The 17,167-nt window shown below is 40.7% G+C and overlaps 3 protein-coding genes across 3 annotated transcripts in view; all 3 read left to right on the forward strand.

The window, feature by feature from the left end:
- Positions 1-17,167, forward strand: part of LOC146387779 (butyrophilin-like protein 1) — a 413,480-nt gene that overhangs the window by 98,635 nt on the left and 297,678 nt on the right. The gene's annotated exons all lie outside the window — the stretch shown is intronic.
- On the forward strand, positions 417-8,698 carry LOC146387782 (butyrophilin-like protein 1). Its single transcript, XM_084929616.1, has 5 exons — positions 417-730; positions 4,396-4,734; positions 4,823-5,101; positions 6,013-6,144; positions 6,949-8,698. The coding sequence occupies exons 1-4, from the start codon at positions 655-657 to the stop codon at positions 6,129-6,131; spliced, it is 813 nt and encodes a 270-aa protein (XP_084785742.1). The 5' UTR covers positions 417-654; the 3' UTR covers positions 6,132-6,144; positions 6,949-8,698.
- LOC146387783 (butyrophilin-like protein 1) lies at positions 10,191-15,636 on the forward strand. The gene is made up of 6 exons (XM_084929617.1): positions 10,191-10,472; positions 11,998-12,330; positions 12,884-13,162; positions 13,325-13,455; positions 13,551-14,392; positions 14,661-15,636. The coding sequence occupies exons 1-4, from the start codon at positions 10,397-10,399 to the stop codon at positions 13,441-13,443; spliced, it is 807 nt and encodes a 268-aa protein (XP_084785743.1). The 5' UTR covers positions 10,191-10,396; the 3' UTR covers positions 13,444-13,455; positions 13,551-14,392; positions 14,661-15,636.

Below are 17,167 nucleotides of genomic sequence, written 5' to 3' on the forward strand. Positions count from 1 at the left end.
GCCAGGACTGGTTGGCAGCTCCATCACTGCTGTCTCTCCTGCTTCAACCACCAAACATCAGCAGATGTAGTTTGGACTGACAGTCGTTCAGGCTGTAGGCTGTTGTGTAGATAAACTGATACTGCCCGGCTGAGTCTGCCTCTCTGTGTGTGTCTGTGTTTGCGCTCATTGTGATTTATCTGCTTATGGCCGTGAGCCCACAGCTCCTGCACGCTTAAATCCGCCACTCCCACTACGAACTTCTGGGAAATGTGGCGCAGCTGCTTTGTTTTATCAGTGAACTGCAGTTCTTTGAAAGTTTAACCTGTTCATCAGAAAAAGGATACAATTGTGTTACTGAGAGCTGCGATTTCACAGAAAAATCAAAAGTGATGAAAGTTTTAATGTGCATGTGAATACTTGCTGAGTGAGTCTGCGCTGTTTCTACTTCCAGAGTTAGGTGTCTCTCACACACGCGCGCACACACGCACACACACGCGCGCACACACACGCACACGACAGTGAAGACTTGTTTGTTCCTGCTGCAGCCTGTGTCCGACCATCTCGGTGTGCGAGCCTTCTGAGATCTCGGGTTTTGGTTTCTGGTTTGCAGGAACTGCTCCAACTTTATTTGGTGCTTCGGATCACAGGGACGAACAGACTTTATTCAGCATCATGTTTTTAGCGGAGCTTTTATCTTTGTGCGTCTTTCCTCTGATGATGTTTGCGGTAACAGCAGGACATGAAAACGGTAAGAAATCATCAATAACTCTGATCATTTCTCACAGAGTCTCCCTGATACTGTGCTCTGACCTCCTTTATAATTTATACCAGCTGTACATGTCTTCAATACCTTGAATCCAGACTATTGTCTCCCATACATGTAATTAAAATGTGATGGCGTGCTGTGAACTGCCTGCTCTCACAGCAGTTTGTGGATCCATATGCTCCAGATGTGAACTGACCAAGTGAAAAAACTCACCTACAGTCAAAGACACCGGACATAATTTTGCCTCTATGAGCTCTCTTTATTGTTTTTGAGATTTGGTTTGTGTATAACGTTAGACGTTTGTTCTAACATTTGTTTTATGATGAAAGTTTTCTTTAAGGACTTGATTCTGTGATCGTTCCCAAAGAGGTGACGGGATTATTTAAATTCATTTCATGTTCTTCTGTTAAGATTGGTGGGTTTAAACAAGTATAAGAAAAGAATTCAAACTTTAATCTGAAGTATATAATGTACCTAATAAAGTGACTCACTGGTTACTTTATTAGGTACATTGTTCAGCTCTCACTCAATTCTCAAATCACATTAGCCTTTCTCATTGTTTTCACACACGTCACTGCACCTTGAGGCGGCTGTTGTTGTGATTTTATATAAATAAAATTGAATTGAATTGAATGAACTTCTCATTAGAAACCGATCCTGATCCATCACTTTCCTGAATACTTACCAGCATCACATTTGTGCTTCCAGTCAAATCACTTTAAACTTCTGTGTGTGACAGAGCACAGCTGTCAGTGTTAGCGCTGAAACTGCCTCTCAGGACAAAGCAACATAAACACGTTTATAATAATGTCACACTATTAAGCATCATTAAGGTCATTCATTGTTTATACAGCATACTCCTCTGTAGCATGTCATTATGAATACAGATTTTTTTCTGACTATGATCATTACCACAGATGAATAATCATCTCTGTAATTAGAGGTGACATATTAAGAAGGAGGAGTGATTTATAGATGAATTGGCAGAGGTGGGACCAAGTCATTGTTTTGCAAGTCTCAAGTAAGTCTCAAGTCTTTATCCTCAAGTCACAAGTCAAGTCTCAAGTAATGTCAGGCAAGTCAGAGTCAAGTCTCAAGTCACTGGTGTAAAAGTCCGAGTAAAGTCACAAGTCTGAAACTTTGAATTTCAAGTCCTTTAAAAAACAAAAACAACAAAAAAAAAAGTCGCAGTTATATGCTAAATGTAAATATTAGACCATGTGATTTTTAAATCTGTTTTTCTCAACACATGACGAAATAGTGAACTTAGAAAATATACACAAATTGTGAAATTGCACCTCTATAAAATGCAGCTCAATTGAACTTAGCTCCAAGAATAATTTTCACCGACAATTCTGAGATAAGCTGCATGTTATTCTTGGATGCGCTTGTAGGACCGGCTTTAAAATAGCATGACAAAAAAATTATACACATTAAAACCAGACAGTATCATCAACGTAGCCTGGACAACATTTGCTAGTTAGATGAAGTCAGCTATCTCATCGTAGCAAAAGAGAACCTACCGTTCTTTATGCAACTTCAACTGTCGGACAAAGTTGGAAGTTGTTCCATCTCTGTCTGTGATTCTCTGCTTGCATGTTTTGCATATTGCATTTCGTTTTTTTGTTGACTACTTCATAGTTTATGTACCTGAAAAAAATAACTCCTTGCAGCATTTTTGAGCGTTTTTTTTTCTTCTTAAAAAAAAAATCTGGTTAATTTGATTGGCTGTGCTACAGCTCACGCACACATACGTACGGAGTGTGGTTGGAATAAATGAATGAATGAATTGAATTAATGGTGCACATTTTCTATATAATATGTGTGTTAAATTTTAGAGATGGGGTGAAATATCAAGTCTTTTCAAGTAAACCGGTTCAAGTCCAATTCAAGTCCCAGGTCTCTGGTGTAAAAGTCCAAGTCAAGTCACAGTCTTAGAACATTTTTTCAAGTCAAGTCTAAAGTCATAAAATTAATGACTTGAGTCTGACTCGAGTCCAAGTCATGTGACTCGAGTCCACACCTCTGTGAATTGGTGAATGATGAATTAAGCACTTTCTAATACCTTACTAATAACTTAATGATACTTAATGATGCTTAATAGAGAGACATTATTAAAGTGCTGCTGACACATTCTCAGAAGAGGTGTAGCTGCAAAAAATAGAAACACAGACTCTCAGTCTTGTGTCACAGGTGCCTGACATGGCACTGTAATTACACACGAGCATATGCTATATGCTATATATATATATATATATATATATATTCACCTACCACTTTATTAGGTACACCTGGCATGTGTTGGGTAGCACCCATTTTTGCTTTTCAGAGTTTGATTCATTCTTTGTGTCACAGATTCAGAACAAACTGCTCATTGGTTTCCAGTTTAGAAATGAAGAAATGTTTATAGTTTAACTGCATACAACATCATTAATATAAAATAGAAAACATTTTCTTAAATGAAAAATATATAAATAATCTCATGTACGGTCAAAGTCAAATAAAATAATATATCTTCAATCTGAACTAAGGCATAAAAAATGTAGCTTGACTCTTCTTAGAAAGCTTTCTGACATTAAGAGGAGTCAAGTACTATTCATTTATAACAATATTTCAGTATCCAATTTAACAACTCAGCTCAGTGTCTCAGAGTCGTCTGTGTACATTTTTACTGGCTTTTAAAACCAAACTTTTATTTTATATTTTCAAATATTCACGCAGTTTGATCAATAAAATATTTTAACTAATTTCACTTTTAATCTAAAAAAGGGTATGAAAGACAAATATAGTCTAGTACACCTCATGCCCCCCTTTAGACTCACCCCTGTTCTCCATGTAAAACAGGACGGCTGCCGTCAGCGAGCTGCATAATTTAAACGTCTCAAAGACTGAGGTAACAGTTCATCTGCAGATGTGTGTAAAACAAACAGTGGAGGATGGAGCAGCTACGACGTTTGCTTTTCTGCATGTTAGAATTTGATGATCAGGAGCTTTGATGAAGGACTTTAAAGGTTTTAATGTTGATCACAGAACAGATTTGTATCTTTAAATCAGCCTCAGCTCTTCGTCTCGGTCTTCACTGTGTGTAAATTCCACGTTAAACTATTGCAGCCTCATCATCACTGCTACTGTTTCTGTTTATAAGTGGAGGCTGTTTGGGTTTGATGTTGTCAGACCTTTTGTTGACACGCTGCTCAAAAATATGTTTGCAGTTCTGTTTTTTAGTCACAAATATGGGTTAAACACTCGCTACAGATCCGAGCAATAAAAAAGCATCGAAAGAATTTATGTTGACAATTTTTTATTGAATTTACAGTTTTTCTTGATTGACTTGCCTGCTGCATGACAGCAAAGTCCAAATTTTCCAAACAGTTAAGACACAGACATAAACTCATCATCAAAGTGACACATTTTGTTTGCAAAAGATGGTTTTGACTGAAAAAACAAACTGTTGTGATGAGCTGTGAGACTCAGACGAGTGGATCAACACACTAGCAGATGTCTTCAGCAGTGAAGCCTGTGCAGGAACACTATGAGTGTGTGTGATGTGGTGGAGGAAAGAGCCGTTTGTTTTAATACTTATCTCTGAATTATCTGCATTTGTTCTGTGTTTAAACATAATGATTTAAATATGTTTCATTCTTCAGGGCGAGGAACCGTCGTGGTGGCTGTATCTGAAGGAAACTACATCATCTTACCGTGCTCGCTCAGCTCCCAGGAGAGCCTCGTACGAACACGCTTTCACTGGAAGAAAGACGATGAGCGGGAGGTGTTTGTGTACGACGCCGGCCTCCATCATAATAACAGACGTTCAGGTCAAGACGACCACTTCAGAGGACGCGTGTCACACTTTTCAGACCAGCTGAAGTTTGGTAACGCCTCCATCATCATCAGAAACACCAAGGTGGCCGACAGTGGAGACTACACCTGTGATTTTCCATTTCATCAGCCGGACAGAGAAACATTTAACGTCACCCTCGTTGTTGGTGAGTCTTTCATTTCTGCAATCATCCTAAGAAGTTATTCAAACCTGAAACAGTATGGAGTGTCCACTTTCTCCTGCTGTGTTCACAGGTGCAGCTCCAAAGCCGTTTGTTGGGATCCTGAACATCAGCGAGGTCGGGGTGCAGCTGAAGTGTGAGGTCAGAGGTGCTTCTCCAAAGCTGAGAGTAGAGTGGAGGGACAGCGATGGGAACATCCTTCCTGCTGAGGAGCCACAGGTGTCACGCACAGGAGAGCGCTATGACATCACCCTCCTCACCACGGTGACCAGGACAAACACCAACCACTTCCACTGTGTAGCCACACAGGAGGAGCTCAGCCACCGAGCTGCTGACGAGATCTTTGTTCCAGGTTTGATTCCCGCTCATCATGTTTCAGTCTGTGATGCTGATGTTTGTGTGTTTTAAACAATGCTGTGAAAAAGTATTTATCTTCCTTCCTGATTTCATTGTTTTTTGCATATTTGTCACATTTACATGTTTCAGATCATCAAACAAATATAAATAATAAAGTAACACAAAAGGCAGTTTTTCGATTATTTATCCAAACACAGACACACACTGTGATTAAGCAAATCTCTTGGAAAGCTGAGTTTAATTTTCCTATTTTAAGCATGATGCTGCCAGAGCTGAAAACCAGAAATGAATAAAAAAATCTCCTAAACAGACAAAAAATGTTTCTTGCAAAGTGAATTAGACCAAAATCTGACAAAGCAGCGCGTCATGAAAGAGAAGCTGAGAAACAAAGTCAGTGGCATCTATCGGTGATGTTTGGGTACAAACCCATGTTTAAGGCTTTATGGCTCACACAGAGAGTCATTATCTACCAACGGACAGGAGTGGTGAACCAGGAGTAGCCGACCTTCCAAAGTTACTCTGAGAGCACATCGGTGGCTCATCCAGGAGGTCAGTAAAGAACCCAGAACAACAGGCTGCACTTGTGTCAGTTTAGGAGAACAGACCAGAAAATCCTCCACACTGATGTGACACACTCTTCATCAGTTATCACAGACGCCTGAGCACTGCAGAGGGAAATACAAGACCCTGTTAGGTTTGGGGGAAACTCCTTTTTCACACAGGATAAAGGTCAGGGTAGGACGTTTTTGTTCCTTTAATAAATAAAAACATCACTTAAAAAATCTTATTTTCTGTTTACAGGCGTGTTTGTATTTTTTCATTGATCACAGACGCTGATCTTATTTCTGTGGGTTGAAACTAAACCTGACCTTTAGTGTAACAGCTGGATTGTGTCGTGTGTTTCAGACCAGCTGTTTGAGTCCTGCCGTGGAGACACCGTGCTCATAGTTTCATTTGTTTCTGGGATTCTTTCTGCGCTCGTCGTTTTGTCTCTCTGTGTGTGTTTCATCTACACTACAGCGTAACTCGCCTTTAAAGGTAAGTTTGAACATGTTCACACCTGTGGACCTCGTCAAGAATGATGCAGTAACAAATAATAGAGACATGAATGAATAAATAACCAGAGAAAGAAAAGCTGACCTCAAGCTGTGAAACAAAAGTCACATTGAGTTTGTTTATTTTGTTTTTTAATGTCCAAAAAGTATCAGATGAGGGAACGGTGAGGGAACGGTGAGGGAACGGTGAGGGAACGGTGAGGGAACAGTGAGGGAACGGTGAGGGAACGGTGAGGGAACAGTGAGGGAACGGTTAGGGAATGGTGAGGGAACGGTGAGGGAACAGTGAGGGAACGGTTAGGGAATGGTGAGGGAACGGTGAAGGAACGGTGAAGGAACGGTGAAGGAACGGTGAGGGAACGGTGAGGGAACGATGAGGGAACAGTGAGGGAACAGTGAGGGAACGGTGAGGGAACAGTGAGGGAACGGTTAGGGAACGGTTAGGGAACGGTTAGGGAACGGTTAGGGAACGGTGAGGGAACAGTGAGGAAACGGTGAGGGAACGATGAGGGAACAGTGAGGGAACGGTTAGGGAACGGTGAGGGAACGGTGAGGGAACGGTTAGGGAACGGTGAGGGAACAGTGAGGGAACGGTGTGCAGAGTTCCTGTTTGAAGTACAGATGTATTCATGATAACATGTTTTTATTCTGACCAACAGAATTTATTGTGTTTTGTTGTTTTAACATAATAAAAATTCTCATCTTTACAGGACCAACATTCTTCATCTGTATGTGTGATTTTAAAAGCAGACTTTATGTAATAAGTACTTTTATTTCCTTTTTGCAGCTTCTCAGTGAAACCAGAGACACGATGTTCCTGTGAAGCTGATTTACAGCAGACTCCAGGCTCCAGAACAAAGTTACTGAGGAAAACAGATTCATACCTCAGTGAACTGAAATCCTACGTTTCCTTTGTCTTTATGTTGATCCAGCTTATTACAGGGAAGGAAATACTCTTGCTTTAATTTATGCCATCTTTTTTAATTGCATTGAGAAGCAGTGCTTTCTATGATGATCATGAAATGTGAAAACAGACACTGCATTTGACATGTTGTTATCAGGAAGTGAACTGTGAAGCACGCGAAAGTGCAGCTGGTTTTAATTCTGTTCGGTCCTGTTACAGGACGTCTGTGAATGTTTTTAGTGTTTGTGCTCCCAGAACTATTGCTCTTATTATTATTATTATTGTATAGTTCATGTCTGCAGACAGACAGTCTCGGTCATTAGTCACACAGAAGATCGTTTCACAGGTCGTCCCATCTCAAATCAAACAAACAAACAAACAATTTGAAGACATGAACGTTGTGCTGTTTATAGACATGTCTGGGTCTATGTTGAATTGCCTTTTTAAAATTCTGTCACTATAAAAACTGCTCAAGATCCTTTAAATTTAATATCTGATGCAACGACAGGAGCTCCACTCCTAAAGATCCATATTCACAGAGCCATGTTTACAAATGTGCACATATACAGTAACTAACTGTGGCTGTGTAAAGTGCAAAATGTACCTCTGCTGTGTAATGTACAACCTTCTTTTCAAAACACGTGTTAGAGGCCTCCTCATCATCATTGCCCCTCCCACCTCCCATCCTCTGCCCAGTGTTTTCCTGATGAAGGCAACAAGCAGAAACATGTCGATTGAGTAATTCAGTCGTTCTTGTTCCCACGATGCTGCTCGAGCTTCACCTTCTTTAGGCTATCGCTCTTCTCCATGCACCTTGAGTAATAAGTGAAGATGTGCCAGAGATCTTTGTGTTTCCATGGATGTCGTCCTGATCCAGAATCACATCAGCTCCAGTTTTATCTCTTTACAGTGAAACAGACGCTCAGAGCTCCACATGCAAGCTTGATGTGGTCCAAGGATGAGCGACGTCCCTGTTTAGTCCCTGTTATTTAGTCTGTGCTGATACTTTCGCTTCCACTCTGTGGAGGCTTGATGCTCATGACTTTTAAACACTAGTTTTCTCTTTTTTGTTGGTGAAATGAATGAATTAACTTTCTTGTGGGACAACTCGTCCCTTCATGCTCATGAAAAAACATGAAACATTGTCTCAACTTAAAAATAAAACCTTTTCTAAACTTTGTCTTTTCGTTTTTACAGTTAGTTTTCCTTCTTGTTGATGATGTTTCTGTTAGAACAAAGAGCTGTGTCAGCTTTTTTAGCGTCTGTTCTTAAATGCTGAATATTATTTATTCCATCTTTCATCCTGCAGTCAGTTGTAAAACATCTAAACTCTACATCACAGGCTGACTAAATGTTGCTTTGTTTGCTTTATTTAGAGTTTGATTTTACTCAGACTTCTGCACATCACTCAATGAATTTATGAATATTAAATGCAGTGCTTTTCTGGGTTTCATTCTCAGTATATTGGCGCCCTCTAGTGTCCAAAACTCCAGCATGCAGCAAACAGCAATGAGCTAATGAATTAAATGCAGCCTTTACTGGTCCATTAGAAAGACTTGAAGTGTCCTTCTCTCTGTGAGTTGTGCTGGCCTGTGTCCTGCGGTCCTCCTTGCGGGCTGTCCTGTCCCTTCACCTGGCTCTCTGGTTTGGGGTGGGTGCCTCTTCCTTCCAGGATTGTTGGGGGTCTGGGAGTCTGCGGCTCGGGTATCCTGCGCCTTTGGGGGTGGGCCATAGCACCTGGGTTGTGATGGCTGGTGCCCTACCTGGCCTTCGGGTCTGTTCGCTGTCCCTTGGCATCTGCGTGTTCGAGGCCCTTCTCTCTGGGTGCCCTTACTATGTCTGTGGGGCGGGGATGTGCTTGTTGGCTTATACTTGATCTCCGTGGTGACTTTAGACACTGGTGCAGACTTTCATTGTTTCTCAGAAAAAACAGAGACATCTGGTGTTCTTGGCTTTGTGGTCTTTGCTATTGGTCACGACCAATCTGGGGGTTCTGGGCTTTATGGTGTTTGTGTTCCAGTGATTTGGGCGAGCTTGATCGGGGTGGAGTTGTTCATGCAGCACAAGTTGTTACACTAGCGTACTGTATAAAGAGCTGAGAGAAGAAAATGGAGAGGTGGCGAATGATGCTTTAAAATAACATTGATTGTCAGACGCCCCAACCTATTACTGTCAAAGTAAATATGTCATGTGAGCCTAGCGCAGCTCACTCTTAAATTCTTTTCTAATAAAATACTATAAATGAAATGTGTATTTTTTTTCTTTCCACCTTTCCTCTCCGTGTGTTGAGTTGTTTTCACATTTTATTTTATACTACTGTATTTCCTTCATCTTTGCTCAGGCTTCCAATATTAAAAAAAAAAACCCATGCAAACAACTCAAAATCAAAAGGTAAAAATAATGACAACAGCCAAATCAAGCGTCTTCATACGGAGCCCTGCAGGGGACATGGGAGAAAAAAAAATTAAGACGGACTTTTGCAAGATCTCGCAAAACAAACTCGGGATCTCGCAATAGCTTTTTTGTGGTTTTTCATTTGTTTTTCTTAAATACATGAAAATGACAGCGTCAGGCTGCTGTGTGAATGTAACAGTAACAGAATCATGTTTCAGCAGCTTTCATTCGGCTGTCCACATGTTGGTCAGATATTTAAGATATTTGTGGTTTTTGTTTGTGGTTTTGGAAGGATGAGGACCTGAGGTGGACTCTGATCAGAACCTGTACAGGTATAAATCTTCTCTGGACTCATGCGTTCTGTGTTTATTGGGCGGTGCCCTGCATTAATTCTTGCAACGGGCCTGCGCATGTTTAAACGTGACATGCCCACAGTGAACTTCTAGGAAATGTGATGCTGTTTTGTTTCAGTGAACTGCACTTCTCTGGAAACAGGCGGTTTTTACATGTTCCTCTGTCATCCAACCAGCTCGACTGACGAAGGACAGGATGTAATATTATTACTAACAGCTGTAACTTGATGCATGCATGAAAAATGTGAAGTAATGAAAGGTTGACTCCACGTGTGACGATGGTCTGCACTGCATAGATTTTTCTCTCCAGTCTGTTAAGGCAGAGTTTCAGACACACACACACACACACACACACACACACACACACACACGCACACACACACACACACACACACACACAGACCAGGGAAGACCTGCTCACATTCCTGCTCCAGCCTGAGTCACACCAGACTCAATGACTCGTGAGCTCCTGGGATTTTTTTGGATTTCATTTTTCGGGGATTTGCAGGAAGTGCTCACTCACTTTTAGAGATTTAAGCTGCTGCTGTTTGGATCGCAGGGAGGAACAGACTTTATTCAGCAACATGTTTTTATCGGAGCTTTTATCTCTGAGCCTCTTCCCTCTGACGGTGTCTGCGGTAACAGCAGGACATGAAAACGGTAAGAAATCATCAGTAACTGTGATCACAGCGTCTCCCTGAGAGTTTGTTCTGACCTCCTTTTAAGTGAACAAACTCAGAGCTTCACAGCAACTGTTCAAACTCACCTGCAGTCAAAGACACAAGCCTTCCTGCCTTTTTGTTACGGTATAAATATTAATTAAAAAATTATATTTATAGTCACATATAATAAATGCTCACTTCAGAGAGAAGGGAAGAATGAGTCTTAGTCTAAGTTTGTCTGTTTTATATTCCACTTTTAAAAATCAATTTTATTCAATTCAATAAAAGGTCAGATGAACAGAATCAAATTTTCGGATTTATTTACCTGAATAATTGATCATGCATTAAAACATCCAGTGAGCTGCAGTTGTCTGGGTGAAATGCCTTCATGATGTCAGAGAAGAATGGCGAGGAAGGCAACTCTAATAACCTCTCGTTACAACTAAAGTGGGCAGAAGAGCATCTCTGAACACACTTTGGACCTTGTAGATGGGCTGCAGCAGCAGAAGAGCACACTGGGGCGCGCTGTCAGCAAAGAACAGGAAACTGAGGCTAAACTGAGCAAACAGCAGAATAGAAAAACGTTGCCTGGTGTGATGAGACTTTATTTCTGCTGCCATGTTTAGATGGATATGGCGTAGATAAAAGAAAGCATGGCTTCATCCTTCCTGGTATCGTTTCAGTTGCTGGTGGTGTGGGTCTCTGTACCAGCGTCATTACAACTCCACGCTGCCTACCTGAGTTTTGACTACAGTGCATCTCCTGATGGCTGCTTCCAACAGGACAGCACTTAAGGCTTAAAGAAGCTTAAACCATCTCCAACTGGTTTCTCGAACATGACGATAAGATCAGTGTACTCGAATGACCTCCACAGTCACCAGATCTCGGTCCAGCAGAGCATCTTTGGGCTGTGGTATAATAGGAGATTCACATCATGTAAGAAAAGCTGACAAAGTTGCAGCAGCTGTGTGATGCTAACACGTCAACATGGACCAGAACCTCTGAGAAATTAGCTTGTTGACTCTGCGCCATTAACAGCTCTGAAGGTAAAGACGGTCCAACTGAATAAGAGCAAGGTTTCCCTAATAAAGCTGCTGTAGGAGGCATGCATGCTTTGTGGATTGATAATGTTTGGTTTCTATGTTCTTGGTTGTGGGGTGTGTGCTCCACAGGTAAAGGTGATCGCACTCACCTGTTCACTTCACCTGGGGTTTGACGAACATGAAGTGAGCACAGGAGGAGTCTGTGTGCTTGATGGTTTTCCTGTCCTGGTGTTTGGCATGTTTGAAATAAAGAGGAGTGCATCCAGTTTATTTTTCCACTCATGCTAACTTCCTTAAATGATTTGGTCATGTGACTCACATCTGTCATGAGTTCAAATGCTGAATAAAACTGTTTTCTAACTCGGTTATAAACTGTTGTTTCAGTTGAGATGACGTGTTTACGAGCTATTTATTTTAGATTTAGCTCTGAATTATTCATGTTTTGTTCTCATGAGGTTTAAACTGTGATTCATTCTTTAGGAACCGTCATGGTGGTGGCATCTGAAGGAAGTTACATCATCTTGCCGTGCTCGCTCAGCTCCCAGGAGAGCCTCGTACGAACGCGCTTTGATTGGAGGAAAAACGACGACAGGGAGGTGTTTGTGTACGATGCTGGACTTCATTACAACAACGGCCTGCGAGGTCAAGACGACCACTTCAGAGGACGCGTGTCACACTTTTCAGACCAGCTGAAGTTTGGTAACGCCTCCATCATCATCAGAAACACCAAGGTGGCCGACAGTGGCGACTACACCTGTGATTTTCCATTTCATCAACCAGACAGAGAAACATTTAGCGTCACCCTCGTTGTTGGTGAGAATTTCATTTCTGAAAACAAACTAAAGACCAAGTGTAAAAAGCGAAGCACACGTGAACTTTTATAACAGACAAGAGGTGAAATATTCCTTTTTTTACCACAATACTGATATAAAAACTTTATACTGATTTGATATCAGTAATATTTGGTGTTTTCTGCTGTTAATGACAAAAGAAATCAAGTGTATCGATCGTGCTCCGTACTCTTAGTGCTGTTAGTGTTGGTTCAAACAACCCTTTGTGGGGAAAGTGACCGCAGATATTTATCTCCTGATGCCTCTGCTTGCTCTCGGGATAAGAACAGGGTGTGTTCAGACAGGCTGGCTGGTAGGAAAACAAATCAGCAGAAACAAATCTTATTCTACATTCCTCAGATTCAACAGTCCTGTGTCCTGCAACCCACTTCAGACGTGTCATGAAGCAGGAACAACAACAACGCAGAACTTTTCCCTGTTTCACTGAAGACAGTTTTAAGCTACTTAGCTGATTTGCTTGTTCTGACTCGTGTCTCAGTGAGTGAAAATCACCCGTCCTGCTGCTGTGTTCACAGGTGCAGCTCCGAAGCCGTTTGTTGGGATCCTGAACATCACCGAGGTCGGGGTGCAGCTGAAGTGTGAGGTCAGAGGTGCTTCTCCAAAGCTGAGAGTAGAGTGGAGGGACAGTGATGGGAACAGCCTTCCTGCTGAGGAGCCACAGGTGTCACGCACAGGAGAGCGCTATGACATCACCCTCCTCACCACGGTGACCAGGACAAACAGCAGCCTCTTCCTCTGTGTAGCCACACAGGAGGAGCTCAGCCACCGAGCTGCTGACGAGATCTTTGTTCCAGGTTTGATTCCCGCTCGTCATGTTTCAGTCTGTGAATGATGCTGTTTTCATGAATGTGCTTTTCATTGATAACAGACTAAATTATTATTTCTGGGTTGAAACCAGCACTTTGTGCATGTCATGGAGACTCGTGTTGACAGCAGGCTGGTGTCGTGTGTTTCAGACCAGCTGTTTGAGTCGTGCGGTGGAGACATCGTGCTCATAGTTTCATTTGTTTGTGGAATTCTCTCTGCGGTCGTGCTGATAGCTGTGTATGTGTGTTTCCTCTACTTTACCGTCTAATCGTCCATGAAGGTACGTTTGAATGATGGATTATATCAACATCTCTGTAATCTGTCGACATGACTGTACCGCGGATATTAATTTTTGTTTTATTATCTTATTCACAGCTTCTGTGTGTGTGTGTGTGTGTGTGTGTGTGTGTGTGTGTGTGTGTGTTTCTGAAAATTGACAATAATGGTGATGTTGCCTTAAATCTGTCAGTCTGCCCCAGGGCAGCTGTGGCTACAACTCTAGCTGCCTTCACCAGTGTGTGAGAGTGAATGAATAGTGGTATTGTAAAGCGCTTTGAGGGGTCCCGAAAAGCGCTATATAAATGCAATCCATTATTATTATTATTATTATTATTATTATTATTATTATTATTATTATTATTATTATTATTAAATATAATTTCTTTGTCATGAGGAAGTTTCACTGAGCATATTCACAACAGTTTGTTCTGTTGTGTGTTTGATTGTTCTGGAAGGTAAAGCAGGAACTTGATGTGTTCAGGTTCAGGGTTGATTGTCTGCAGTTTCACACGTTGATGTTTTGTACGTTTTTAATCGTGAACCCCGGGAAAAATATGAGTTGCTACAGAAACAAAGAAAAGTTATATGAATGAATAAATGACCAAGAAAGAAAAATATTTGTGTTAAGCTTGAGCTCTTGTTGTAAAATCATATTTTTGGTTTATTTGCTGTTGTTTTAATGACCAAAATGAAAAGTATCAGATTCAGGAAGTTTGCATCGTGCCGTGATGTGTTTAAAGCAGGGATGATGGGGACAGGAGGTTAACTGGTGTGAGTGTGAGTGGTTGTCTGTCTCTGTGTTGGCCCTGTGACAGACTGCTGATCTGTCCTGGGTTAACCCCGCCTCTCGCCCTGTGGATGCTGGGATAGACTCCACCCCCTGCGTCCCTGAGGAGGATCAGCAGAGGAGGAGGGATAGTTGTTTCTCCTGCTAACAGGTGATGTGTGACTTGTTGAGTTTCTTTATTGAAACTTGGAGTCATGAACATATTATAGATGCAGATTAATAAGCCTCACAGCTGCTTCTGCTCACTGGGTTCATTGTTAACATTAAAATCTTTAGAGTTAAAGAGTTTCACTCACAGTCCAGTGGCTTTAAATGAGATGCTGATAATTCTCATCTTTTTGGGAGCTCCATTTATCACGTGTATGTGTTGATGTAAAAGTTGCCTTTGTGTAATATTTACTTTGATCTCTTGTTTGCAGATTCTTAGAGAAACCAGAGTGATGATCCTTCTAAGGATCCTTGTAACGGTGACACGGAGCTGCCACATCAGACACTCAGAAGAAAGTTACTGATTCTCTGTTCAGGACAACAGATTCACACGTCAGTGAAATGAAATCTTTACTTTTACTCTTGTCTCATATTGAGTCAGCGTGAAGGAAATGCTGCTGTTTTATATTTATTTTAAAGTTATGGCTCATGATGAAATGAATGTTTTTTTATTGTCACATGAAGCAGTGACTCCCATGATGCTCATGATACATGAAACATGACCATGGCTGTTGTTACTGGGAAATGAACACTAAGCTACAGTAACGTCCAGCTTTGCTCTGCACTTTAATGTTTGTGCTCTCACACTGTCATTACCTTATTAATGCTACGTTTATATCTGCAGTCAGATAATGTTAACCATCATTATACAGCAGACTCTCGTGCTGTTTCATTTAATTAAGACAAATATGGCCTTCATCTTTTATCCATTCTCTTATTTCTCTATGTGCAGATTTGAAATTTTGTATAAAATCCAGAATAAAATCTTTCCTTCTGATTTAATGATTCATAAACCTGGCAGGACAGTGATGGAAACATCCTTCCTAATGAGGAAGTTGTACTTTTGCTGAGCAAGTCTTGACTTATATGTGTATGTCTATGACTTGTATTCTTCTTTCTAAAGTCTTTAAAAGAAGACATTTTCTGTCCTTACACCTGACCATTTTTTGGAATATTTACTTAAGTATGACTGACCCGTGAATCTTTCAAGCCTAAATTGTAACCATGTGTGTGTATATGGGTACGTTTATCTCTGAGGTATAACACATTATAACACTTCTTTTTTAACTCCCAAAAGTCAAAAAATGTAACTACAAACAGTTCAGACAAAGGCATTTCTGTGTTTTTCACTGACTGATCAAAGAAAAAATAATGATGATCAAAAATGTAAAAATAAATAAATAAATAAATAAAATCTGAGGTTTAAATAAATTGTTCTCTTTGTGTGTCTGCAGCTCAAACGCAGTCTCATACACTCAGCCCAAACTTCAGACTCAGATGATTTCCCTCGTTTTGTTTTCACTGATTCATTTACAGTGCAGGGACTAACGTGTTATGAAGTAAAGCGTTACAGTAACTACGTTATTATTGTGGTAACGAGCACGGTAACTAGTTATTATGCCAAAATCAGGAACGCGTTAATCGTTACTGGGATTTAGAGTCGTTATAGGGCTTTGGAGTTGACGTAACGCCGTAATGCATTGTGGGAGTGCAGCACCATATTGGCAGGCCACGACTCAAAGATTCCCTCAAGATTCAAGACTCAAAACTCTTTATTTGTTGCATGCATAGTCATACAAGTACAACACGCAGTGAAATGTATCCTGACACGCTCCTCGCCTGTGCAAAAGAGGGAGAGAAGAACATTATATACATTAAGAATATATACATAGGGGACATTATGTGCAGTAGTAGAATTGTATGCAGCAAGTACATTAATTATGTGCAGTAAATGAATTAAATAAACATCGACACGTTTCAGAAACTGGAGCAACTCAAATTAATCCAGATATAATTAAGAATCAGACAAAAATCCTCTTGTTAAATGTCAGAGGTTCAAAACACATAATTAGTGTCTTCTCAGGTCCCTCAAGACTATCCAGAACAGAAGAGCAGAAAGTATGTGTGTACTACAGCTGTTTTTATAATCGTATATCCAGTCAGTCGTTTCTGGACTTCACATATTTCAGTTCATGGTGTGATTGAGTTGTTATTTCTTTGTCAGGTTAATTGTAATGATTCTGGTTATAATTGTTCGTGCATGTTAAGATTATATGTCTCAGTACTTTGATACTATGTAGCTAAGATATTTAGCACTAAGTTAATAGCAGCGGCCATAATCCCCACAATAATAACATCCAGCTGTATTAGTTAAAGGACTGTTCGACTGTTTAGTTTAACTGCTGCTAGTTTTACCGTATTTGTGCCTTAATATGAGCAACTTGTAAGACACGTGTTAAAAAGCTTATCTATGGTCTACAGGGACCCCTTGTGGACATTGTGAGATATTGTTGTGTGGAGAAGATGGAGTTACTGTATTGTGATCATAGTTATCTATGACACGTAAATGATAAAACAATGAGTTCAGTTATGGCTGCACCGCCTGGCAAGCACTTTGATGCAAACAACTCTTCTGTGGGAATTTATTAAAGACCAATAACCTAACTCCTGCACTGCTGCAGTCTTTCCCCAACCAGACCCTGGATCAACAGTCAGGTACGACACATGCTGCGTACTCGGTCTCTTGCATTTACATTTTTCCTTCAATTTTGCGTTTACGTGTGGACGGGATTTTTTTTAAAAACAAAAATGGAAAATCTGTTTTCAAAAATACCCGTGTACGTGTGGACGTAGCCTAAGTTGACTTTAGGAATTCTGTGTTGCCTCTTGTTGTTATCTGTAAATAATAATAAAAAAGGCACCTTCACATAATGTGTAT

The sequence above is a fragment of the Perissodus microlepis genome, chromosome 5 (assembly GCF_051167445.1).
Source record: "Perissodus microlepis isolate ML-2025 ecotype Zambia chromosome 5, ASM5116744v1, whole genome shotgun sequence".
NCBI lineage: Eukaryota > Metazoa > Chordata > Actinopteri > Cichliformes > Cichlidae > Perissodus > Perissodus microlepis.

What these genes read in the sequence shown, in the direction of transcription:
- LOC146387782 (XM_084929616.1), top strand. Translation starts at nt 655, where the DNA reads ATGTTTTTAGCGGAGCTTTTATCTTTGTGCGTCTTTCCTCTGATGATG. An exon ending in AACAGCAGGACATGAAAACG is followed by an intron (nt 731 to 4,395) that starts GTAAGAAATCAT and finishes TTCATTCTTCAG; the next exon opens with GGCGAGGAACCGTCGTGGTG. An exon ending in TGACGAGATCTTTGTTCCAG is followed by an intron (nt 5,102 to 6,012) that starts GTTTGATTCCCG and finishes CGTGTGTTTCAG; the next exon opens with ACCAGCTGTTTGAGTCCTGC.
- LOC146387783 (XM_084929617.1), top strand. Translation starts at nt 10,397, where the DNA reads ATGTTTTTATCGGAGCTTTTATCTCTGAGCCTCTTCCCTCTGACGGTG. An exon ending in AACAGCAGGACATGAAAACG is followed by an intron (nt 10,473 to 11,997) that starts GTAAGAAATCAT and finishes TTCATTCTTTAG; the next exon opens with GAACCGTCATGGTGGTGGCA. An exon ending in TAGCGTCACCCTCGTTGTTG is followed by an intron (nt 12,331 to 12,883) that starts GTGAGAATTTCA and finishes CTGTGTTCACAG; the next exon opens with GTGCAGCTCCGAAGCCGTTT.